Here is a 27341-nt window from a genome sequence, read left to right as displayed (position 1 = left end):
CCCATTGACTCAGCTGTTGTTTCTGGTGAGTATTTGTAGAATTTGATTTTACACAGGATATACGGCACCGAAACAGGCCATTTGGCCCAAGCAGTCCATGCCGGTGTTTATGCTCCATGCAAGCTATTGCTAAATACTGTTTGAAAACAGTACATCCAGAACCGTGAGAGAATTTCCTTGGACATGTATTCTTAGACGCTACTAATTGTTTTTCAGTTTTCAAAGGGTGTGACAACCTGTACCAGGAGGTTTGGTTTCTGGCATTCAGTGTTATAATTAATGAAAGCTATTTTTTGTTCCATGTTTTAATGCAATTCTGTCTCCCTACATTGTATCTGCTCTGCATAGATTCAAAGTGTTACAGAAACTGTTTGTGCCCTGTTGAGATAAAATTGCTTCAAGTCTAGCCAACAATTCATGGGAGCCAGATTTTCAATTTGGCCTGAAATCAGCAAAAATAAATAAAAATGTTAGATTGCAGTACATACAGCATGGTTATATTTTTGGGTTTCACTTACTTTTTGTTTTACTCTGGATATTTTTAGCTCCAGACTATTCTCATAGCTACCTATGGCCTTCATTTGCTCTGATCCAAGTTCATAGTGTAAGAATGCTGGGTTTCAGTATCCTGACAAACATGCCTCGAACCAGACAGATCCTTCATTCCCTCCTTTAACTTCTCACTAAGGAATTGTCTGGAGTTTTACCTCCCAACAAAGGTCGAGGGATGAATGATGCCTGACTCGGCATGCCAAACTGTCTTGCATTAAACCCAGTTCGGATCAAAATAAACTAAATTTATTAACCCTCAGTTAGGTTGCCTTCAAGCTGCTGAGTGGTTGAGTTAACTCTTCCTTGCCAAATCGGCAAGAAAGAAGCCATGCACTAAACACACTATTGGTTACAAATCACAACTTAAAGTTGGGTACACAAATGCATAATAGACATACACAAGTCTAATTACACTTATGTATCAGTTGAGCAACAAATCATTAATGGACAGTTACTTAATAAAACGAGTAGCAACGGTTACACTGGCAATTCAGTGTATCACAAAATCAGCACGAAGGGTTCGTGAACATTAACTATAGCAGCAACCAGAGTCTGAAGTGATGAATTGGTGAGATTACTTTCGATAGCTGACAAGTTAACGGCTTTGAGCAACCAGCCTATACAATAGCTCAAGGTTACGTGTATGATTAGCAACGTTCAGAGCTTAGCTACCTCGTCTTTATGAGCGGCATGGTTGCCAATCTCCTTCCTTCCCTGGGTCATAGGCGTTGGCTTCTTGACTGTTGAGTCAACCAACCCCCTTTCAGCTTTGGGGTTACTCCTTCCACTTGGATCTTTGATTCAAACTGAACTCATTGTGTGCACGAGTGACGATATCTGAGCTGGCTTCACTTTCACCCTTCTCTGATCTCGGCCACTTATAAAGTTAAGTGATGCTTTTTTCAGCCTGTAACTTGCTGCAACAGCCTCACCAGCTAATTTGATATTTTATACTCCTTCCTAATATGCTGTAGCTGTAAAGGCATCTTTGCATTTACTGGGTGAAGCAGATTGAGGGATGTAAATCTTTGGAATTCTCTGCCCCAAAGTGCTGTGATTGCTCAAGTCGTTGAGTATATTCAAGGTAGATTTTTGGACTTGAGGAATTAAGGGATATGGGGATCAAGCAGGAAAGTGGAGTTGAGGTCGAAGATCAGCCATGATCTTATTGAATGGCAGAGCAGGCTTGAGGGGCCGTATGGTCTGCTCCTGCCCCTAATTGTTTGGTTCTCTTCAATTAGGTTCTCTTTAAGAACATAAGTGAAGTAACAGAAACTGCTACTTCTACAAAGACAGAGACAACTTGCTCTCTAGAAAACGGTTACTACAGACTGTCTACCACTACTGATACTGACTCTCAATTGTCTTAACACTGATCAACTTGAGGGGTGCAATACACTTTTTATACCTTAATTTTAAAGGGAAGGCGTCCTACATTCATGTACCAATCGGAATGAAGCTGGTGCCAGAAAGTTTCAATCCCGTACACCCCCCCGCCCCCCCCCCCCCTTCTGCCAATCAAGCCTGAGAAAGGCAAATCAGAAAATGTTTGTCAATTGTGAGAGACTTGGAGCTATGGAAAAGCAAAGAGATTTAAGTGTGCATGTACACAACTCAAAGCTAAAATAGAAAGGATAATGGAATATTGATTGGCCTTTATCTCATTGAGAATCAATCCTTCAGTTCTACAGAGCCTTGGCTAGACCCCATCTTAGTGTACTGTGATCAGTTTTGGGCATCAAACCTCAGAACTGAAACATTGGCTTTTGAAATGGTACAACACAAATTCACCAGAATGATACCAGAGCTTAAAGAATAAAATTGTGAGGACAGGTTGCATACACAGGTTGAACCTCCCTTATCTAGAACCCTCAGGATCTGGCCTGTTCTGGATAAGGGATTTTTCCGGACGAGGGGTGATCATGTCAAATTGGATGGTACAGGTACTGAGCATAGAAACATAGAAACATAGAAAATAGGTGCAGGAGTAGGCCATTCGGCCCTTCTAGCCTGCACCGCCATTCAATGAGTTCATGGCTGAACATTCAACTTCAGTACCCCATTCCTGCTTTCTCACCATACCCCTTGATCTCCCTAGCAGTAAGGACCTCATCCAACTCCTTTTTGAATATATTTAGTGAATTGGCCTCAACAACTTTCTGTGGTAGAGAATTCCACAGGTTCACCACTCTCTGGGTGAAGAAGTTCCTCCGCATCTCGGTCCTAAATGGCTTACCCCTTATCCTTAGACTGTGACCTCTGGTTCTGGACTTCCCCAACATTGGGAACATTCTTCCTGCATCTAACCTGTCTAACCCCGTCAGAATTTTATATGTTTCTATGAGGTCCCCTCTCATTCTTCTGAACTCCAGTGAATACAAGCCCAGTTGATCCAGTCTTTCTTGATAGGTCAGTCCCGCCATCCCAGGAATCAGTCTGGTGAACCTTCGCTGCACTCCCTCAATAGCAAGAATGTCCTTCCTCAGGTTAGGAGACCAAAACTGTACACAATACTCCAGGTGTGGCCTCACCAATGCCCTGTACAACTGTAGCAACACCTCCCTGCCCCTGTACTCAAATCCCCTTGCTATGAAGGCCAACATGCCATTTGCTTTCTTAACCGCCTGCTGCACCTGCATGCCAACCTTCAATGACTGATGTACCATGACACCCAGGTCTCTTTGCACCTCCCCTTTTCCTAATCTGTCACCATTCAGATAATAGTCTGTCTCTCTGTTTTTACCACCAAAGTGGATAACCTCACATTTATCCACATTATACTTCATCTGCCATGCATTTGCCCACTCACCTAACCTATCCAAGTCGCTCTGCAGCCTCACAGCATCCTCCTCGCAGCTCACACTGCCACCCAACTTAGTGTCATCCTCAAATTTGGAGATACTACATTTAATCCCCTCATCTAAATCATTAATGTACAGTGTAAACAGCTGGGGCCCCAGCACAGAACCTTGCGGTACCCCACTAGTCACTGCCTGCCATTCTGAAAAGTACCCATTTACTCCTACTCTTTGCTTCCTGTCTGACAAGGGGATATCTGGGCTGGGAATGTGGCAGAGAGATCGTGAGGTGGGGGGTCGATTGCGGGAGTTGGCAGTGAGGAAGGACTTAAATTTGTTCATGTCGGAGTTCTGCGCATGTGCCACCTGGTGGCCGGGAATGGTTCTGGACGAGGGGTGGTTCCGGATAAGGGAGGTTCAACCTGTACCTAGCTTGTACTCCCTTGAATTTGGAAGGTTAAACGGTGATCTAACCAAGTTGTTTGAAATGATAACGGGATTTGATGAGGTAGATACAGAGAAACTATTTCCTCTGGTGGGGGTGATCCAGGACAAGGGAGCATAATAAAATTAGAGCTCGGCCATTTTTGGAATGAAATCGGGAAGCACTTTTTTCTCTCTCAGCGTAGTGGAAATTTGGAACTCTCCCTCTCTCCCTTCCCCCAACACACTCAAGGCTGTGGATGCTGTATCAGCTGAAATTTTGAGATCGCTAGATTTTTATTAGGCAAGGGTGTTGAAGGATATTGACCAAAGATGGGTAAATTCAGTTGAGGTACAGATCAGCCATGATCTAATTGAATGGTGGAACAGGGTGGTGGGCTGAATAGCCCACTTGTGATCCTGTCTTTCTATTTTCCATGGAAATCCATTGTTGTAGATTGAAATAATCTGTAACAGGTGCTGAAAATTCTGCAAACACCATATGAACTTTTCTTTCAAACTTAGCATGTCTTTGTGTCACAATGCTTCTAAGAGTTATGATGATTGAGTCTTGCTTTTCAGTTTTTGCAAGTTACATAAAGTCACTTATCCTGTTTGTCTTCTACCACTACATAGAAGACAACACTAAATTATACCCAGTAGCACTAATAAGTTTGAGACATCAATAAACCAAAACATGCCACTCGATATTATTGGGATGCCTCTTGATGTTTAGAACCAGATATTTGAAGATAGTCACAAAAATCAGACACCAGTTTTCAACTGTGCCTGCCACCTCTGCCTAAACCCATATTTATAAGAACATAAGAAATAGGAGCAGGAGAAGGCCATCTGGCCCCCTTGAGCTTGCTCCGCCATTTAGTAAGATCATGGATTCGGCTCCCCATATCCCTTTATTCTCTTGTCACTCAAAAATCTGTATCTCCACCTTAAATATATTCAAGGACCCAACCTCATTCCTCTTCCTCTCAGTTTTAAATGGGCAACCCCTTTCTAAGACTATGTCCTAGTTTTAGTTTTCCCTATGTGTGGAAATATCCTCTTTGCATCCACTTTGTCTAGCCCCCTCATTATCTTAAATGTTTCGATAAGATCACCTCTCATTCTTCTGAACTCCAATGAGTACAGGCTCAGCCTATCCTCATAAGTCAACCCATTCATCTCTGGAATCAACCTAGTGAACCTTCTCTGAACTACCTCCAACGCAAGTATATCCTTCCTTAAATAATTGTTAAGGTCCTCTAATTTAGTCATCTTTTGGAATGGATTCTGAATTCCAAAGTGCTGAATTGTAAAAGCACCAATCATTGTAACAAAGGCTCCATTTGAAATCTTGTGTTTAATTCATTGTTTTATTATTTTTCACAATGTAATTAAAATCATTGTTATTTTGTATTTGCAAACTCCATGCTCATGAGCCTTCCTCTCCAAGTGTTACTCAGGGAAAGTAAGTCAGCATTTTGAGGCTGAGGATGTTTCACTGTCCAATTATGGAAATGCAGTGAAGTTAATAGTGCTGATCAGGAAAGGCCAGGCAGGCACTTATTTTAAAGAATTACATTTGAAGCAAACTTTTTTTTCAGAAATAATTTGGGGGAGGAGGGAGGGATAGTTTAGGATCTCCTGAGTGTGTGTGTGTGTGTGTGTAATCTGTATATAACCTGCTACTTGTACATACAATCAACCATGAGCAACAGAAAATGAAGTATAATATTTTCCACTTTGAATTCTTTGTTGCCAAACAGAAAACACATTATGCAGTGGTGACCATGTCTCGTGGCACAGTCCCCTGGACAACAGTGAATCTAGAATCCAACATATGCTGCTGACCGAGGATCCACAGCTGCAACCCGTGCATACCCCTTTTGGAACAGTTGCATTTCTCCAGGTACTGGCTGAACCAAATAATTTGTTCCAATATTAATGACACTGCACTTCAAAATAACTGTAGATGTTTTAATATGTCTTCCAGAAGAATTAGTGTTTTTTTAATTTACTCTTCCTTTTCCCCTCCCCCACCCCACCCCACCCCACTCCTGTGTAGTTGTGATACTTAAACTTTTTTGAATTTGCAGTTGATCATGCTTCAGTTGAATGCTTTGTATGGAAACAATTGTGCCAAAACATTTGTGACCTTCCAAAAATTTGAGAGCTGGAGCAGCTGCCGGGCATTGCACTTCTGAGATCATTGGAATTTCTGTCCATTCTTTCCTCAGTGTTCCCTTCCCTTCTTGGCATCGGCTTTCAGAAAAATAACCTGCCTATTGAATTGTACAAAATAATTGATATCCAAACAGAATCTTTTGGTTTCCAAAACGTCCCAGGAAAATATTGATCTGAGTTCTAGTTGATGTTCATTGTGGTGGCTAACTAATGTGTTCATCTATAGAATCCAAGATTATATTTGTTTTCCTTTATTTGCTGCTTGGATATATTTTTTTAAAAACCAAGCTTTTTTGTCAATTTTCTTGCTGTAGTGTATTCCACTCCACATCCAGATGGTGTGCAGATAGCCTAATGAGCCATAACTTCAATTAATAAAATGTCTTTAATATAGATAATCTCTCAAGGTGATTTGTGGAGATGGGGTCTTGGGAATAAATAAATGGAAAAGCGGATCCGACACTTAACGTATGGTAGGAGATGACCAAAAACTTGGTGAAAAAGATAGATTCTGAGAAGGCTGGTGAAGGTGGTGAGGAAGTTAGAGAGTAGGGCCCAAGTGGCTGAAGGCTTTGTCACTAATTATGGGGCAAAGCGAGGAGAATGCAAAAAAAAGCCAGAGTTGGAGGACCAGGGCATATTGGAGGAGATACAAAGCTGGAGGAGTTTACAGGAGTGGACCAACAGAGTCATGAAGTGATTTGAAAATGGAAGACGAGAATTTTAAATTTATTGTAAACTTATCCACGGTCTCGTTTAAGGGATATACCAAAATAGGGATCTAACAGGGTTTGGGTTATTATGGGGTTTTTTTTTGCAGTCCATTGAAATCGAAGAAAATCCTTATTGTGGTCATGTTCCAGAGTTGACCTGTTGTTTTTAGAGTAATGGGTAATGTAGGCTTCAAGGTAAGGACTCTAAACTGCTGGTCAGAATGAATAATGTACAGCATGGAATATGTACATGCTGACTAACACGTGTCCCAAATGTTGTGTGGAAGGAAACATTTCTCTGGCTCTGCATTAGCTTAATGTTGCCATAAGGCCATATGTGCTAGTGGATATTTTCAAGAAGCACGTGGTTTGGTCTGCAGCACAGAGAGTGCCATTATGTATTCTGTGGTATTTAGAACTGGTCTCCAAGACTAGGGAAGTATTAGGACAGGTGACCAAAAACTTGGTCAAAGAGGTAGGTTTTGAGGAGCATTTTACAGGAGGGGAGAGGGGTAGAAAGGCAGATGGGTGTAGGGAGGGAGTGAGTTCCAGAGCCTAGGCAGCTGAAGGCATGCCTGCCAATGGTGGAGCGATGAAAATCAGGAATGCGCCTCTCCTTACCTCTAACCTCCTCCAGATCTACAACCCTATGAGATCTTCCGCTCCTCCATTTCTGGCCTCTTGTGCATCCCTGATTTACATCGCTCCACCATTGGGCCTCCCCAATATTTCATTGGAGGAAATTTCTGCTCATCCAGGTCTGGATTTTGCACAAGCAGTGGGACAAATCAGAAACAGGGGAAGGATTGAGAGGTGGTGATGAGGTGGTAGACCTGGGTGTATAATAATGTTGGAAACGTATTGCCAGTGAGTCTGGATCTGAAAGAAAAAGGATTCTAACAAAAGATCTGTACCTGAAATTTTAACGCATCTTTTCTTTCTGTATGGATAATGGTAGGTCTGTTGTCTATTTCCAGGATATCTACTTTTCGGTAGTCTGCTAACTAGTGCATGGATTTTAACTTCCCAAGTGAAGCCAGGCAGTATGGGAATAACAATCAACTCTGTAGACCTGGTTTTCTGCCCTGGTGCCGTCTTTCTGCTATTAATTTGTTAGGTGGCTGAGGTGCCCACCTGACTTGGGAGTCTTGTAACTACATTTTGCTGGGCAGTCTCCAGGCTGCTGTAAATTACACTGGCCAGAATCTGGCAAGTTGCATTGGGATTCCCGTTTGGGACAGACATGGTTCTATATAAATGAAATCTGGTCCTGGAAATAGTCCAGGCCTCCTGTGCGGTGGGCTGTTTGGCCGTCTGCTCGAAGGATAAAATTGTATTGTCTAGCATTTTAGGGAGCTTACTGAACTTTCTGGTCGAATTGAAATTCCCATGTCCAGTTTCCAGGTACCAAAATGACATAGAAACTTCACTATTGGCTTAAAATTTAAATGAAAAGTGTTTTGTGGCTGAGTGATTTAATGTAGGCATATCGTGAACTTGTGGGATTAAGTGTGTTTTGGCTCATTTTTATTCTGCAAGATTTATTTTGTTGGTTGTGTGATCAAGCATATGAGGGAGAAGGGAACAGAGGGTTATGCTGGTAGTTAGATGAGGAAGGATGGGAGGAGGCTCGAGTAGAGCATAAATGCAGGCATGGACTGGTTGGGCCACATGGCCTGTTTCTATGCTGTATATCCTATGTAATTCTGATTGAGCTTTTTGTTGAAGCAGTAATGCATAGCACCACAGAGTGGTGAGATGTGGGTTTTACATCTGTGATCCTGTTATTGCAGGGAAGCGGATTATCACAGGCTCACTTGGAGGGGAGTGGGAGCCAGCATGTTTCTCTTAAACACCCAACGACTGAACATTTCTATGCTTTTATTTGGATAGAGCAGCAGAGGATCATTTCCAGTTTCTATTATTGGTATTCGTTCAGCAGTTGTCCTTGTTGAAAATGCCCTTTTGCACTTTATGGGAGGCTGCATTTTAATAAAAAAATTGCAAATATGAATTTAAAATCGATGTAAGCTTTAATCTTGAAGTTCATATTTTGGTGAATTTTTTTTTAAAAGCCCCGAAGTAACTGGATTAAGCTATACTTAGTTAACAAATGATAATGGTGTAGCTAAAACTGTTGGAACTGTGCTATCTCTTTTTTTGAAGTAAATTTAAATTCTCCCAAGTTTCCCCAAAGTTTTTGCGCCAGTTTGGGTCCGATTTTTTTTTTTTTTTAAGCATACAAATTTCTTGCATAACCTGATGACTGTGCCAGTTTTTCACATTTAAGCAAGTTTGGCCAACTTACATTTTCTCCTAGGACAGTGTATGTGACCACTCCCAAAAAACCTTCTGGGCACTTAAGAAAAAGCAGCGCACACTAAAAATTTGGCGCAGAAAACGCCATTGTTTTTAGGCGAAGTTTTGGAGGGAGTCAAGAAGGCAAAGAATATGCACCATGAAGCTTAATTTTTTCAAAGTCAAAAGGGAGAAAATGGAAGAATCACTGGCTCGGGACTCGCTTCAAAAGAAGCTCGGGGATGGAAGCCAAGCCCGTGTCCAGACGAAGGAGCGATTCTGCCAGCTGACGCTCCGAACCTCGAGCCCAGTGAGGAGACATTCAGTGGTGGGGTGGTCCTTTGAAAATCATCAAAAATTAAACAATTAAACTCAACTTTAAAATTTGATACAAGAATATTTTTATTAAAGTTTTCAGTTAAGATCACTTACAAACTTTAACCGAACCCATGAACTGAAGCATGGCTAGCCTATGCAGTACTTAACATTTAGCAAAGCCAGACTCTGGAATTTGCAGGACTTGTCCTCTCCCTCGCGTGTGGGCCTAGCTTGTGCAATGGTGGTTGCTTTTCTCCAGGCAGGACCCATCAAAGCAGCGACACTGTCTTCCATGGGTGTCAGTAGGTGCAGATTTGCTGGGCCTCCTCCTTCGAGTTCTTTCCCTTTTTGTTGTGTGCCACCTTCCTCTGCAAAGATGAAAATATAACTTTTTAGAGAGGTTGTCTTTCTGTTGGGTGGGACATTCAGATAGTCACATTTACAATTTTAGTGAATAAATGAAAATATTACTTACATGAACTACTTGACCAAGGTCCTGCCACTTGTTTTTGCACTGGCCTCCGGACCTCGGGGTGGTCACCATTGCGCAGTAATCTTCAAGTTGGTTCCAGTGTTTGTTCATTTGGCACAACTTTTATTTCACCTCTGCTGGTGTCCAGCTCGTGCCATCTGGCCTCAATTACAGTAACCAGTGCCTCCACTTCCTCTTGTGAGAAATTCTTGGTCCTTGAGCTGTGTTGCATATTGCAGCTCCGATTTTTTTTTTCCACTGAGAATTAAAGTTCTCACACACAACTGGCTCTTTAAAAATGGCTGCATGCAGATCGGGAGGTGTATTGGCCATGCGCGCTCATAGCAGTCGCATTAAAAAATGGCTTTTTTTCACGCATGTGCAAGCTAAAGGGTGGGCTGCGTGGTGCCGGCTTCAAAAATTAGAACGGGGAAACATTCAAGTAATTTTTTTTGGCGTAGTCGGGCCAAAAAAAACGGACGTAACTCTTGAAGTATGCTAAAAAAAAAAACGGCATTGGGGAAAATTGAGCCCTAAGTACTGAAATTCTTAGCTCCATCTGCTGTTTTGAGAGTTGTGAAACAAGGGGACTGGCTTTTTAAATGCAACCTTTTAATTCCTAATAAATGTAATTATTTTTAAATAGCTAGATTTGATCATCTGTCTGTTTGAGCAAAATGTTGATTGCTCCAATCCCATAGTGTCCTCAATTGCATGCAAATTAACTCCACCACTCTGTGTGCTCCATGAATAGGTGCACTTCGAGAGGAGTGAGGCTTCGTTTCCATTTCTTTTTTTCTCTTTTTCTCATTCTCTTACCTCCCTCCCTCCCCGAATTGAGAGAAACAATTTGCTTTATTAGTGGCATAATTGTATCAATTGAATACTTTAAGTGATGACCTAGTTCAGGGCTCACCTACCTCTCCGGGCCAAAGTCCAATTTGCTATTGTAGAACTCTACTGCTTACTTTAAATCTGCATTTGCTGTACACAACATGTATTTTTAAGAGTGCGTGTTCTGATAAGTTTTCTGTAGGTACTGTAACAACCTTCTGCAATTTGCAATCTTTCTGAAGGTACATGGAAAGGAAAAATATATTTACAGGTATAACGTCCGGAAACGGTAACCTAGGAACCGAGGCCATTCTGGTTTAGTTTTTTTCCGGATTTCGGAGAAGAAATCTAATGTCCTGAATCTGGAAACCCTTGTGCTGACTTTCGTGATTTCCGGATTTTGGAGCATTGAATCAGACAGCCCGAATCCGGCAACCTCGAGGCGGATGGGCCACACCAGGGCTGCGTATTTTTTGGGATTATATGTTCGAAAAAAGTGTGAACAGCTTTAAAAGTCTGGTTTTCTGGAAATATTTCCGGGCAATGACTCTTGCAATCTGCACAATGTCTGAATCTGCGAATTGTTTTCGGACAATTCCGTTTTTTTAGAACTCCAGATTTCGGACGTTCTACCTGTATTTGATTGACTTATTTTAAAGGTTGTGTCTAACTCTGGAAATATATAATTTCATAAAGAGCATTATAAAAATTAGTTTTAAGAATAGTTAAACATTATGCTTTAATGAAATTGTTTTACTGTTACGAAATAGTTTTAATTTTTTCAGCTTGCCTGTATTTGTTTCAGGCATGTCAGTCTGTGGTCGTAAATCAGTCATCGATCTATAAGCGTCATTCTGCACTACACTCAATCAATGATTTTAAAAATATAAGCATTATGATCCAAGATATTGTTTCTCGAGCATTTTTGGAATTGAAATCTTTTTGGTTTCAGATCATTTTCTCCAGAAAGTCTATTTAATTATTTTCTAAAAGAGCCCAGTCAGATTGTCTGGGAGCAAGACTGATGACGCTGCTGGGGTTGAATTTCCTCAATGTATTGTTGGTGAAATTTGAGTGTATTTAAATGTTTGCTACAGCCTTCCATTTTGAATTTCTGGGATTTTTTTTTAAAAGTACGTTTATAGGCCTAATGTTGCAACAAGTGGCAGATTTGCTTAGTTTTAGATCGGGAGGTAAAATTCAAAATACCTGTTTCACTGATGTCCAGCAATCCAGCACAGAATATTGATTAGCATTTTGGTCAATCTGATTTGAGAATATAATTTAATTGTGCCTTACTTATATGTTCTTGTACAATGAAGGGCTTGTTTGGAACAGTTTCTCAGTAAATTATTTTTTTAAATTTCCAACCTCATCAGATTGTGGGAGTTTGTACAGAGGAACTTCAAGCAGCACAGCAGTGGAATGGCCAAGGAATCTTGGAGCTGCTCCGGACTGTTCCAGTGTAAGTGACATTGTAAAACACATTTACAAAATATAGTATACTGAGCAAGAGAAAAGTGAAATGGCTTAATGTTAGATAGATAGATCTACTGACCGACAGATTTTTGGACAGCAAGGGAATCGAGGGATGTGGGGATAGGGCAGGAAAATGGAGTTGCGATAGGTTATCAGCCATGATCTTATTGAATGGCGGAGCAGGCTCGAGGGGCCGAATGGCCTATTCCTGCTCCTGTTTTGTGTTCATTGGAAAATGTCAATGATTTTTAGAAAACATATTTATATATTCTACATATTTTGTGCCAAAATAAATTTGGCTACGGATTTTTATTTTAAGTAAATTCTGTAAGCAAATTTGTATATGCAGTTCAGGATATCCCACCATCTGTAAAGGGGGTGGATGATCAGAATGAGGTTCATATAACACTCTCCTTTGAAGAACCATGTGAATTTTGAGCAGATGATCTTCTCACACACTCTTGTGTATGAGGCTTTCTTCTCAACAGCATCCTATTTTCTTTCATATTTTTGTTTATCATTTATACACACACACATTTTCACTGTTTTTGATCTATTTCTGTGCTGTGAATCTAGAAGTTTTGAAACGTACAATTCTGGGAATTCTGTAAACACTCCAGTTTGATTTATAGTTTTAAGTTTTTTAATAATTTACTGCCATCTTCTTGGATGATGCAGTTTTTATATTTATTGCCACCTCATTATTGGCCCACTGGATGGATCTGCTACAATTGACTAACCTTTGCCTTCAGTGGATACCAACTCCGAGATTGAAGATCTATATTGAATATCATGCATCCTTCCCAGTGACAAATCAACACAACGCCTGTTCGTGTTATCTTTCTCTATCCTGGTGCTGAATACAGCTATTGGTTACAAATTTATGCAAATTATATTTCTGGCACCGCCATAGCTTGTCACAAAATTTCTGAAATAATGTAACCAAGTAGGGTGATCATGTGCAAACTGCAAATTAAGGGATTATGTTCTTGGATGATTTTTCCCTGTTTAAAATTCTCAGCCTTGTGTTTAAATTCTTTTTATGGCCTCGCTCCTCCCTAACTCCGTAACCTCCCCCAGCCCTACACCCAGACCCTCTTTCACTTTCTCTTCCCCCACCCCCCCCCGAACTCTGCATTTCTCTTGTGCATACGCCCCTCCCTTTGCCCCACCATTGACATCTAGGCCTTGCGCTCTGGAATTCCCTCCCTTATCCACTCTACCTCCTTTAAAATCCTCCTTCTATTTGACCAAGCTTTTAGGAACCCCTCCTAATATCTCGCATAAAAGCTCAACATCCACCTACAAAGTGTCTTGAGATTTTTTTTAAGTGTTGAAGATGTGATACAAATGGAAGTTGCTATGATAACATATCCTGATTTTATGGAGAGATTATACTTTAAGTAATGAGGAATACCATATCTATATTGGATAATGTAACATTTTGTATGATTTTCTGCATATCTTTCATTTCAAATCCCACATTCAGTGCCTATTAAATAAGAGCAAATCGGTGAGGAATATGTACTTGGTTTTTTTTCCCGTTAAGACTTTCAACCTAGTGGCTCATGCAGCCCTCATGAGAAAGCCAAGTTATGGGTGCACATGGCCAAATCTTGCATTTCATCTATTGCACGTCCACTAGATGAGGGATTCACCGAACCTCTTTGAAAGAAGAAATGAGGTAAAGTTGTCTGCTATTGCCCATTCCAATCCATGTCTTTATCAATGATGTATTGGACAGCATTATAAAGGGACAGGGAGCCTGTTTCTGGGAATTCTGAAGTATTTGATACGATGGTATTGGTGAATTCACCTCAGAATCTGTAAGACTCTTCTTGACCATCTTAATGAGAAAACCAGTGGAATATAGTGGTGAATGCAGTAAGACCTGACTTGCACAGCTGAAGACGGGATCTTGAAGTTATTCATTGGATGACGCAAGGGGCACCTCTCTCAATTATTGATTCATGTATTCTGGTGGATGCCAGCTTCAGCCTGGACATTAATATAGGGCAGTCTAATTTTTTAATTAAAATTCTGAAGTTTAACATGTAATAGATAATATTTCAGGATTTCTAGTGTGAAAATTAAGTCATTTTTGATGGCTGAAGAATTTTAACCCAATAAATCTGTGTTAATGAAATTGATAGCTCATGCTGAGATCACTGTTTACACTGTTGTAGACCTTGGACTCCTGAAAATGCAATGATTGTTCGACAAAGGACACCACTGCCTTGATTGAGTCAACAAAATGATGTCCCATGGAGTTGTCTGGGGACATTACTTTCTGGTGATTTGATCCAATCATGCTTCTATTTATATTATTCTCCTATTCGAACTCACAAACAAATTGACGAGTGTTTACATGGTGCCTGTATGAGAAGTGGCCACTCAAGTGTGGGACGGGGTGCATGCTGGATTCATTGCAGTATGCACTCAACAAAGTACACTAAGGGCAGGTTTGACCAAGTGATTTCAAAAACTTCACATTGTAATTGTGGTGTACTTTGCTGTTTCACTGAATCCGTTTTAATTAATTTGTTAATTTTTCTGCTTTTGAATATTGCAGTAAACTTGGGGTAGATACCAAGAGATTCTGTATGGATGCCTTAAAGTATTATGTATTGTCTTACAGAGCAGGTGGCTCTTGGCTAATCACAGACATGCGAAGAGGAGAGACTATATTTGAATCTGATCCCCATCTGCAGGTGACTACTCACTTGTACCAGTTCTGTTTTTCCTCTTTCTCTGCTGTTACAACTGCCCAAAAAAACTTTTTTTCTTTGTGTGTAAGCTGTTTAATTTAGAACTAGTATACAGTACCCCCACTTAAAGTGGCAATTTTGCTTTATTTATTAACTTGTGAATGCAGTGCTCTATCCCGGAGATTACCACAATTTGTTTAGAAACATAGAAAATAGGTGCAGGAGTAGGCCATTTGGTCCTTTTGAGCCTGCACCACCATTCAATAAGATCATAGCTGATCATCACCTCAGTACCCCTTTCCTGCTTTCTCTCCATACCCCTTGATCCTTTTAGCCGTAAGGGCCATATCTAACTCTCTCTTGAATATATCCAACGAACTGGCATCAACAACTCTCTGTGGTAGAGAATTTCACAGGTTAACAACTCTGAGTGAAGAAGTTTCTCCTCATCTCGGTCCTAAATGGCTTACCCCTTATCCTTAGACTGTGTCCCCTGGTTTGGACTTCCCCAACATCGGGAACATTCTTCCTGCATCTAACCTGTCCAGTACCGTCAGTATTTTATGTTTCTATGAGATCCCCTCATTCTTCTAAACTCCAGTGAATACAGGCCCAGTCGATTCAGTCTCTCCTCATATGTCAGTCCTGCCATCCCAGGAATCAGTCTGGTGAGCCTTCGCTGCACTCCCTCAACAGCAAGAACGTCCTTCCTCAGATTGGGAGACCAAAACTGGACACACTATTCCAGGTGAGGCCTCACCAAGGCCTTGTACAACTGCAGTAAGGCCTCCCTGCTCCTATACTCAAATCCCCTAGCTATGAAGGCCAGCATGCCATTTGCCGCCTTCACCGTCTGCTGTACCTTCATGCCAACTTTCAATGACTGATGTACCATGAAACCCAGGTCTCGTTGCACCACCCCTTTTCCTAATCTGCCGCCATTCAGATAATATTCTACCTTCGTGTTTTTGTCACCAAAGTGGATAACCTCACATTTATCCACGTTATTCTGCATCTGCCATGCATTTGCCCACTCACCTAACCTGTCCAAGTCACCTCTGCAGCCTCTTGGCATCCTCCTCACAGCTCACACCGCCACCCAGCTTAGTGTCATCTGCAAACTTGGAGATATACACTCAATTCCTTCATATAAATCATTGATGTATATTGTAAATAGCTGGGGTCCTAGCACTGAGCCCTGTGGCACCCCACTAGTCACTGCCTGCCATTCTGAAAAGGACTTGTTTATCCTGAATCTCTACTTTCTGTCTGCCATCCAGTTCTCTATCCACGTCAATACGTTACCCCTATTACCATGTGCTCTAATTTTGCACACCAATCTCTTTTGTTTGGGACCTTGTTAAAAGCCTTTTGAAAGTCCAAATACACCACATCCACTGGTTCTCTGTCCATGCTACTAGTTACGTCCTCAAAAAACTCTAGAAGATTTGTCAAGCATGATTTCCCTTTCATAAATCCATACTGACTTGGACCGATCCTGTCACTGCTTTCTAAATGCGCTGCTATTTCACCTTTAATAATTGATTCCAACATTTTCCCCACCACTGATGTCAGGCTACCCGGTCTATAATTCCCTGTTTTCTCTCTCCCTCCTGTCTTTAAAAAGTGGTGTTACATTAGCAACCCTCCAGTCCATAGGAACTGATCCAGAGTCGGTAGACTGCTGGAAAATGATCACCAATGCATCCACTATTTCTAGGGCCACTTCCTTAAGTACTCTGGAATGCAGACTTATCAGGCCCTGGGGATTTATCGGCCTTTAATCCCATCAATATCCCGAACACAATTTCCTGACTAATAAAGATTTTCTTCAGTTCCTCCTCCTCACTAGACCCTCTGTCCCCTAGTATTTCTGGAAGGTGATGTGGTTCTGTCTTCACAAAGGAAGACACAAAGTGTTTGTTCAATTGATCTGCCATTTCTTTGTTCCCCATTATAAATTCACCTGATTCTGACTGCAAGGGACCTATGTTTGTCTTTTTCTCTGCAAAAGCTTCTATATAGATATGTGAAGTCAGTTTTTATGTTCCCTGCAAGCTTCCTCTCGTACTCTATTTTCCCCCTCCTAATTAAACCCTTTGTCCTCTGCTGAATTCTAAATTTCTCCCAGCCCTCAGGTTTGCTGCTTTTTCTGGCCAATTTATATGTCTCTTGGATTTAACACTATCCTTAATTTCCCTTGTTAGCCACGGTTGAGCCACCTTCCCCGTTTTATTTTTACTTCAGACAGGGACGTACAATTGTTGAAGTTCATCCATGTGATCTTTAAATGTTTGCCATTGCCTATCCACCGTCAACCCTTTAAGTATCATTCGCTCGTCTATTCTAGCCAATTCACGTCTCATACCATCGAAGTTACCTTTCCCTATGTTCAGGACCCAAGACTCTGAATTAACTGTGTCACGCCATCTTAATAAAGAATTCTACCATATTCTACCTCTAGCAATAACTTCACAACAGAAATAGTAACATTCCTTTAAGTGGTAAATATGCTATATTTGCATTGTCTTTGTTTCCACTCATTGTTCACCCACAGCAACTGAGAAAACAGGCAGCAAGCTTTCCACTGCCCACACCTTCTGAGCAAGTACCTCCCTATACTGGTACAGTTCAGATGGGAAAAATTGTGGGGAGTCACTGGAACCATTCCGTGTTCATCATTTCGTGATGCAGTATGTTGGATCCCAGCATCAACCATAAATTTGTGCTTTTCATGTTGAGATTTATTTTCGATTTTAAGTCGTCATCATCATCATCATAGGCAGTCCCTCAGAATCGAGGAAGACTTGCTTCCACTCCTGAAGTGAGTTCTTTGGTGGCTAAACAGTCCAATATAAGAGCCACAGACTCTCACAGGTAGGACAGATAGTCGTTGAGAGAAGGGGTGGTGGGACTGGTTTACCGCACGCTCTTTCTGCTGTCTGCGCTTGATTTCTGCATGCACTCGGCGTTGAGACTTGAGGTGCTCAGTGTCCTCTCGGATGCACTTCCTCCACTTAGGCCAGGAACTCCCAGGTGTAAGTGGGGATGTCGCACTTTCAGGGAGGCTTTGAGGGTGTCCTTGTAGTGTTTCCGCTGCCCACCTTTGGCTCGTTTGCCATGAAGGAGCTCCGAGTAGAGCACTTGCTTTGGGAGTGTCGTGTCTGGCATGCGGACTATGTGGTCTGCCCAGCGGAGGTGATAGAGTGTGGTCAGCACTTCAATGCTGGGGTTGTTAGCCTGAATGAGGACGCTGATGTTGGTGCGCCAGTCCTCCCAGGAGATTTGTCGGATCTTGCAGAGACATCATTGGTAATATTTCTCCAGCAACTTGAGATGTCTACTGTACGTGGTCCATGTCTCTGGGCAGGTATTACTACAGCCCTGTAGACCATGAGCTTGGTGGCAATTTTGAGGGCCTGGTCTTCAAATGCCGGAGCACTTAAGGACCCAGATACAAGAGCCCTATACAGCCAGCACCTCAGCTAACCTGGCATGCCTTGACGACCGAGATGCAGAATGCCCACAGCATTTGGTCTGCCCTCCAGGCCTCCATAACCAGTGCCTGCAAAGAGATGCTCGGTTACTCGACCAGGAAACACCAGGACTGGTTTGATGAGAATGATCAGGAGATCCAAGAGCTAATAGATCGCAAGCGCAGGGCATTTATGAGCCTTAAACAAAAATCAAACGCGGGAGCTGCAAAGCGGCATGACAGACGGTTCAAGGCTGAGGTCCAACAAAAAACCCGGGACCTAAAGAACAAGTGGTGGATGGAGAAAGCACAGGAGATACAGCAGCTGGTCGATAACCATAATGTACGAGAATTCTTCATCGCAGTCAAGGCCACCTACGGGCCAAACTCCCAAGGCTCCACCCCACTGCTGGCCAAGAACGGGGAAACACTCATCAAGGACACCGAGGCAGTCAGGGCCCGCTGGAAGGAGCACTTCGAAGATCTCCTCAATTGAGACTCTGCCTTTGACTCGAGCGTTCTCGACTCCATCCTGCAGCATGCTACCCACCACCACCTCAGTGAGACCCCAACACTGCACGAGGTAGAAAAAGCCGTAAGATAGCTTAAAAACAACAAGGCTACGGGTGCGGACGAAATCCCTGCTGAGGCATTGAAGTATGGCGGAGAGGCACTGCTGGCTCGAATACACGACCTCATCTCTTTCATCTGGGGGGAGGAGAGCATGCCGGGGAATCTCAGAGATGCAGTGATCGTGACCATCTTTAAAAAAGGGGATAAGTATGACTGTGGCAACTACAGAGGAATCGCCCTGCAATCAGCCACTGGGAAAGTCGTCACTAGAGTTCTCCTCAACCGTCGTCTTCCAATGGCCGAGGAGCTCCTCCCGGAGTCGGTGTGGATTTAGTCCCCTACGGGGCACAACAGACATGATTTTTGCAGCGCGAGAGCTACAGGAAAAATGCAGGGAACAGCGCCAGCCCTTGAACATGGCCGCCTTTGACCTCAGAAAGGCCTTTGACACTGTCAAACGCGAGGGTCTATGGAGCGTCCTCCTCCGTTTCGAATGCCCCCAAAAGTTCGTCACTATCCTCCGCCTGCTCCACAATGACATGCAGGCCGTGATCCTTACCAACGGATCCATTACAGACCCAATCCACGTCTGGACCGGGGTCAAACAGGGCTGCGTCATCGCCCCAACCCACTTTTCAATCTTTCTTGCCGCCATGCTCCATCTCAGTCAACAAGCTCCCCGCTGGAGTGGGACTCAACTACAGAACCAGTGGGAACCTGTTCATCCTGCGTCATCTCCAGGTCATCAAGATCCACGGCACGGCCCTGGACATCATGGCCCACTTCCCATATCTCGGGAGCCTCCTATCAACAAGAGCAGGCATAGACGACGAGATCCAACATAGCCTCCAGTGCAGCCTTCGGCTGCCTGATTTAAGTAATACATCAACAACTTGTTTTTATATTGTTCCTTTAACATAGTGAAACATCCCAAGATGCTTCCCAGGAGTATTATGAGAGAAAAAATTTGACACTGAGCCGCATAGTAGAAATTCGTGCAGATGACCAAAGGCTTGGTCAAAGAGGTAGGTTTTAAGGAGCGTCTTGAAGGAGGAGAGAGAGGTTTAGGCAGGGAGTTCGAGCTTGGGGCCTAGGCAACCGAATGCACGACCACGAAAGGTTGAGCAATTATAATCAGGGATGCTCAAGAGGGCAGAATTAGAGGAGCGCAGACATCTCTGGGTGTGGGACTGGAGGAGATTACAGATCATCCAGATAGAAAATAGGTGCAGGAGTCGGCCATTCGAGCCTGCACCGCCATTCAATGAGTTCATGGCTGAACATGCAACTTCATGAGGGCAACGGAGGCCATCGTCTGTCCCTTCGTATCACTTCCCATATCTCAGGAGCCTCCTATCAACAAGAGCAGGCATCGACGACGAGATCCAACACAGCCTCCAGTGCAGCCTTTGGCCGCCTGATTATCATAGGCAGTCCCTCGGAATCGAGGAAGACTTGCTCCCACTCTTAGAATGAGTCCTTAGGTGGCTGAACAGTCCAATACGAGAGCCACAGTTCCTGCCACAGGTGGGACAGATAGTCGTTGAGGGTAAGGGAGGAATGGGACAGGTTTGCCGCACATTCTTTCCGCTGCCTGCACTTGTTTTCTGCATGTACTCGGCGATGAGACTCGAGGCGCTTGGCACCCTCCCGGATGCACTTCCTCTACTTAGGGCGGTCTTTAGCCAGGGACTCCCAGGTGCCGGTGGGGATGTTGCACTTTATCAGGGAGACTTTGAGGGTGTCCTTGTAATATTTCCTCTGACCACCTTTGGCTCATTTGCCATGGAGTTCCGAGTAGAGCGCTTGCTTTGGGAATCTCGTATCTGGCATGCAGACAATGTGGCCTGCCCAGGGGTGCTGATCAAGTGTGATCAGTGCTTCAAGGCTGGGGATGTTGGCCTGGTCGAGGACACTAATGTTGGTGCATCGGTCCTCCGAGGGAATTTGTAGGATCTTGCGGAGGCATCGTTGGTGGTATTTCTCCAGCGACTTGAGGTGTCCACTGTACATGGTCCATGTCTCTGAGCCATACAGGAAGGGCTGTATTACTACAGCCCTGTAGACTGAGCTTGGTAAATTTGAGGGCCTGGTCTTCGAACACTCTTTTCCTTCGGCGGCCGAAGGCTGCGCTGGCACACTGGAGGGGGTGTTGAATCTCATCAATGTCTGCTTTTGTTGATAAAAAGACTCCCGAGGAATGGGAAATGGTCCACGTTGCCCAGGGCTACGCCGTGGATTTTGATGACTGGGGGGGCAGTGTTTTGCGGCGAGGACAGGCTGGTGGAGGACCTTTGTCTTACGGATGTTTAGCGTAAGGCCCATGCTTTCGTACGCCTCAGTAAATACGTCGACTATGTCCTGGAGTTCAACCTCTGAATGTGCGCAGATGCAGGCATCATCCGCGTACTGTAGCTTGACGACAGAGGTTGAGGTAGTCTTGGACCTGGCCTGAAGACTGCTATGGTTGAGCAGCTTCCCACTGGTTCTGTAGTTTACTTCCACTCCAATGGGGAGCGTGTTGATTGTGAGGTGAAATATGGCAGTGAGGAAGATTGAGAAGAGGGTTGGAGCGATGACGCAGTCCTGTTTGACCCCGGTCCGGATGTGGATTGGGTCTGCAATGGATCTGTTGGTAAGGATCACGGCCTACATGTTCAGTTGGAGCAGGCGGAGGATGTTGACGAACTTTTGGGGGCATTCGAGGAGGGCGCTCCATAGACCCTCGGTGTCACAGGCCTTTGTGAGGTCGAAGAAGGCCATGTATAAGGGCTGATGCTGCTCCCTGAATTTTTCCTGCAGCTGTCGCGCTGCAAAGATCATGTCCGTGTGCCCCGTAGGGTGCAAAATCTGTATTGTGATTCCGGGAGGAGCTCCTCCGCCACGGGGAGAAGTCGGTTGAGGTGGACTCTAGCGACAACTTTTCCAATGGCTGAAAGCCGGGAGATTCCTCTGTAGTAACTGCAGTCGGACTTGTCCCCCTTTTTAAAGATGGTCACGATCACTATCGCTGAGACCTCCCGGCATGCTCTCCTCCCTCCAGATGAGAGAGATGAGGTCATGTATCCATGCCAACAGCGCCTCTCTGCCATACTTTAGTGCCTCAACAAGGATTCCATCTGCTCCCGTAGCTTTGTTGTTCTTGAGCTGTCTTATGGCTTTTTCCTACCTCGTGCAGTGTTGAGGTTTCACTGAGGTGGTGGTGGGTTGCATGCAGCGGAATGTAGCCGAGAATACTCGTGAGGATATCTTCGAAGTGCTCCTTCCAGCGGGCCCTGACTGTCTCGGTGTCCTTGATGAGTGTTTCCCCATTCTTGGCCCGCAGTGGGTGGGGTTTTGGGAGTTTGGACCGTAGGTGGTCTTGACTGCATCATCGAAAGGGTATTGTATTAAATCTGATGTTTAGTTTCCCCCTCGCCCCCTCCAAAGAAGTTTTTGAATGTGACCATAATTTTGATAAATTACTCACTTTTTATTGAGGAAGTGGTACTTTTGGAGTAAAATTCACTGATGTACAACAAATGTAATATGTAACCGATAACATTTCGCAACCATTATTTTGTAATGAATCATTTTGATACAAAACACATTAGAACTTTTATGATTCCTGTAACTAAAATGTCATGAAGCATCTGATTTGAGATTCAATTGTTGTGATTCATATGATTGGAAACACATATTTCGCTGCTTATGTTAATTTAAAATTTCTTTTGACTTTTTTTCCCCCTTTCCCCTTGTAGGAAAGAGTAGACAAAGGCATAGAGACTGACGGATCAAACCTGAGTGGTGTGAGTGCAAAATGTGCATGGATGGATCTAAGCCGCCCCCCAGAAGACGAAGAAGATAGCAGGAGTATTTATCTTGAGATGCAGCCTCGGCGTTTGTCAGATAAAGGTGAATCTTATGGTAGCATTATCTTACTGTAGCAAGGTGCACAAATATCTGACGTTGGACAAGATCCAAATTGGCATACTTCTCTTTCCACCTTTATTCTTGGGATGAGGAAGAAGAAAAAGCGCCAGAGGTTTTAGCTAATATCATACTTTTCCTTTTTATTATTTATCCCACATATTACAATCTCCATTTGCTAAGAAACATCATGAATGCTTTTCATTGAGGTGTATTTTTGCTTCCGAACTTTTGCAATTTATTAATGCTGAGGATCTTGTTGTTTTGTAACATGAGACAGTTACTTATCTTACAAATGTTTAACAGCATATGATGCAACGATGTGATTTGTCATACCTGACAGTACCTATTTCTCCATGGGTTCTGGGTTCGTCTCTCTGAAATGTACAATAAATTAAGCACATGATTAGAATACTGGATGTATCCGCTCATTGCAAAGTTTAAAAAAAATAAAAACTTGTACATATTGCAGGAAGACAAATTGCTATATTGACTCAAAGCTGAACAATTTCAGGTACGATAGATTTACAGTCAACTTTGGATAATTCAGAGTTAATTCTTGTGTTAAATAATTTAATAATTCAACTTTTTTTTAAAGTTAAGCAAGATAAATAAAACAAGATGGGAATTTTCAGTATGAGTAAACTGTATAACAGCCACTGAGGGGCTAGGGAGCAGTGAAGTGAGTGAGTCAGTAGGTTCTTGTAAATAAAGATGCCATTTGGTTGGCATACAGATTGGGAAATGTTGGTGTTCAGAGGGACTTGGGTGTCCTTGGACACGAATCACAAAGTTAACATGCAGGTACAGAAAGCAAATGGTATGTTGGACTTTATTACAAGAGGATTTGAGTACAAGAGTAAATATGTTTTACTGCAATTATATAGGGCCCCAGTGAGACTGCATGTGGAGTATTGTGTACAGTTTTGGTCTCCTTACCTAAAGGATATACTTGCCAAAGGTTCACCAAACTGATTCCTGGGACGGGGGATTGTCCTATGAGGAGAGATGGAGTAGACTAGGCCTATATTCTCTAGGGTTTAGAAGAATGAGAGGTGATTTTGTTGAAACATATAAGATAATGAGGGGGCTTGATAAGTTGGATGCAGACAGGATATTTCCACTCCGGGAAAATTAAAAATAGGGGACATAATCTCAGAATAAGGAGATGCCCATTTAAAACTGAGTTGAGGAGAAATTTCTTCTTTGAGGGTTGTGAGTGCAGAATTCTCTTCCCCCAGAGAGCTGTGGAGGCTGGGTCATTGAATATATTTAAGGTGGAGATGGACAGATTTTTGATCAATAAGGGAGTAAAGGGTTATGGGGAGCGGGCAGTGAAGTGGAGCCGAGTCCATAGAAACATAGAAAATAGGTGCAGGAGTAGGCCATTCGGCCCTTCTAGCCTGCACCGCCATTCAATGAGTTCATGGCTGAACATGCAACTTCAGTACCCCATTCCTGCTTTCTCGCCTTACCCCTTGACCCCCTAGTAGTAACGACTTCATCTAACTCCTTTTTGAATATATTTAGTGAATTGGCCTCAACTACTTTCTGTGGTAGAGAATTCCACAGGTTCACCACTCTCTGGGTGAAGAAGTTTCTCCTCATCTCGATCCTAAATGGCTTACCCCTTATCCTTGGACAATGACCCCTGGTTCTGGACTTCCCCAACATTGGGAACATTCTTCCTGCATCTAACCTGTCTAAACCCATCAGAATTTTAAACGTTTCTATGAGGTCCCCTCTCATTCTTCTGAACTCCAGTGAATACAAGCCCAGTTGATCCAGTCTTTCTTGATACGTCAGTCCCGCCATCCCGGGAATCAGTCTGGTGAACCTTCGCTGCACTCACTCAATAGCAAGAATGTCCGTCCTCCGGTTAGGAGACCAAAACTGTACACAATACTCCAGGTGTGTCCTCACCAAGGCCCTGTACAACTGTAGCAACACCTCCCTGCCCCTGTACTCAAATCCCCTCGCTATGAAGGCCAACATGCCATTTGCTTTCTTAACTGCCTGCTGTACCTGCATGCCAACCTTCAATGACTGATGTACCATGACACCCAAGTCTTGTTGCACCTCCCCTTTTCCTAATCTGTCACCATTCAGATAATAGTCTGTCTCTCTGTTTTTACCACCAAAGTGGATAACCTCACATTTATCCACAACTTCATCTACCATGCATTTGCCCACTCACCTAACCTATCCAAGTCGCTCTGCAGCCTCGTAGCATCCTCCTCGCAGCTCACACTGCCACCCAACTTAGTGTCATCTGCAAATTTGGAGACACTACATTTAATCCCTTCGTCTAAATCATTAATGTACAGTGTAAACAGCTGGGGCCTCAGCACAGAACCTTGCGGTACCCCACTAGTCACTGTCTGCCATTCTGAAAAGTCCCCATTTACTCCTACTCTTTGCTTCCTGTCTGACAACCAGTTCTCAATCCATGTCAGCACACTACCCCCAATCCCATGTGCTTTAACTTTGCACATTAATCTCTTGTGTGGGACCTTGTCGAAAGCCTTCTGAAAGTCCAAATACACCACATCAACTGGTTCTCCCTTGTCCACTCTACTGGAAACATTCTCAAAAAATTCCAGAAGATTTGTCAAGCATGATTTCCCTTTTACAAATCCATGCTGACTTGGACCTATCATGTCACCTCTTTCCAAATGCACTGCTATGACATCCTTAATAATTGATTCCATCATTTTACCCACTACCGATGTCAGGCTGACCGGTCTATAATTCCCTGTTTTCTCTCTCCCTCCTTTTTTAAAAAGTGGGGTTACATTGGCTACCCTCCACTCGATAGGAACTGATCCAGAGTCAATGGAATGTTGGAAAATGACTGTCAATGCGTCCGCTATTTCCAAGGCCACCTCCTTAAGTACTCTAGGATGCAGTCCATCAGGCCCTGGGGATTTATCGGCCTTCAATCCCATCAATTTCCCCAACACAATTTCCCGACTAATAAGGATTTCCCTCATTTCTCCTCCTTATGAGACCCTCTGGACCCCTTTTATATCCGGAAGGTTGTTTGTGTCCTCCTTAGTGAATACCGAACCAAAGTACTTGTTCAATTGGTCCGCCATTTCTTTGTTCCCCGTTATGACTTCCCCTGATTCTGACTGCAGGGGACCTACATTTGTCTTTACTAATCTTTTTCTCTTTACATATCGATAGAAACTTTTGCAATCCGTCTTAATGTTCCCTGCAAGCTTCTTCTCGTACTCCATTTTCCCTGCCCTAATAAAACCCTTTGTCCTCCTCTGCTGAGTTCTAAATTTCTCCCAGTCCCCGGGTTCGCTGCTATTTCTGGCCAATTTGTATGCCACTTCCTTGGCTTTAATACTATCCCTGATTTTCCTTGATAGCCACGGTTGAGCCACCTTCCCTTTTTTAATTTTACGCCAGACAGGAATGTACAATTGTTATAGTTCATCCATGCGGTCTCTAGATGTCTGCCATTGCCCATCCACAATCAACCCCTTAAGTATCATTCGCCAATCTATCCTAGCCAAGTCACGCCTCATACCTTCAAAGTTAGCCTTCTTTAAGTTCTGGACCATGGTCTCTGAATTAACTGTTTCATTCTCCATCCTAATGCAGAATTCCACCATATTATGGTCACTCTTCCCCAAGGGGCCTCGCACAATGAGATTGCTAATTAATCCTCTCTCATTACCCAACACCCAGTCTAAGATAGCCTCCCCCCCCTAGTTGGTTCCTCGACATATTGGTCTAGAAAACCATCACTTATGCAATCCAGGAAATCATCCTCCACCGTATTGCTTCCAGTTTGGTTAGCCCAATCTATGTGCATATTAAAGTCACCCATTATAACTGCTGCACCTTTATTGCATGCACCCCTAATTTCCTGTTTGATGCCCTCCCCAACATCACTACTACTGTTTGGAGGTCTGTACACAACTCCCACTAACGTTTTTTGCCCTTTGGTGTTCTGCAGCTCTACCCATATAGATTCCACATCATCCAAGCTAATGTCCTTCCTAACTATTACATTAATCTCCTCCTTAACCAGCAATGCTACCCCACCTCCTTTTCCTTTTGTTCTATCCTTCCTGAATGTTGAATACCCCTGGATGTTGAGTTCCCAGCCCTGATCATCCTGGAGCCACGTCTCTGTAATCCCAATCACATCATATTTGTTAACATCTATTTGCACAGTTAATTCATCCACCTTATTACGGATACTCCTTGCATTAAGACACAAAGCCTTCAGACTTGTTTTTTTAACACCCTTTGTCCTTTTAGGATTTTGCTGTACAGTGGCCCTTTTTGTTCTTTGCCTTGGGTTTCTCTGCCCTCCATTTTTCCTCATCTCCTTTCTGTCTTTTGCTTTTGTCTCCTTTTTGTTTCCCTCTGTCTCCCTGCATTGGTTCCCATCCCCCTGCCATATTAGTTTAACTCCTCCCCAACAGCACTAGCAAATACTCCCCCGAGGACATTGGTTCCGGTCCTGCCCAGGTGCAGACCGTCCGGTTTGTACTGGTCCCACTTCCCCCAGAACCGGTTCCAATGCCCCAAGAATTTGAATCCCTCCCTGCTGCACCACTGCTCAAGCCACGTATTCATCTG

At 43.3% G+C, this 27341-nt stretch overlaps 1 protein-coding gene across 1 annotated transcript in view; it reads left to right on the top strand.

Annotated features, from left to right (window-relative positions):
* sufu (suppressor of fused homolog (Drosophila)) overlaps positions 1-27341 on the top strand; it is a 155174-nt gene that overhangs the window by 81698 nt on the left and 46135 nt on the right. Inside the window, exons 4-7 of the mRNA XM_070876484.1 lie at positions 5540-5682; positions 11972-12057; positions 14710-14782; positions 22568-22721. Coding sequence (XP_070732585.1) covers positions 5540-5682; positions 11972-12057; positions 14710-14782; positions 22568-22721 — 456 coding nt within the window. The remainder of the gene's footprint in view (positions 1-5539; positions 5683-11971; positions 12058-14709; positions 14783-22567; positions 22722-27341) is intronic.

This window comes from Pristiophorus japonicus, chromosome 3, assembly GCF_044704955.1.
Source record: "Pristiophorus japonicus isolate sPriJap1 chromosome 3, sPriJap1.hap1, whole genome shotgun sequence".
Taxonomy (NCBI): Eukaryota; Metazoa; Chordata; class Chondrichthyes; family Pristiophoridae; genus Pristiophorus; species Pristiophorus japonicus.
The sequence above is the reverse complement of the archived record's forward strand: the minus strand, read 5'-3'. Positions and strand labels throughout refer to the sequence as shown.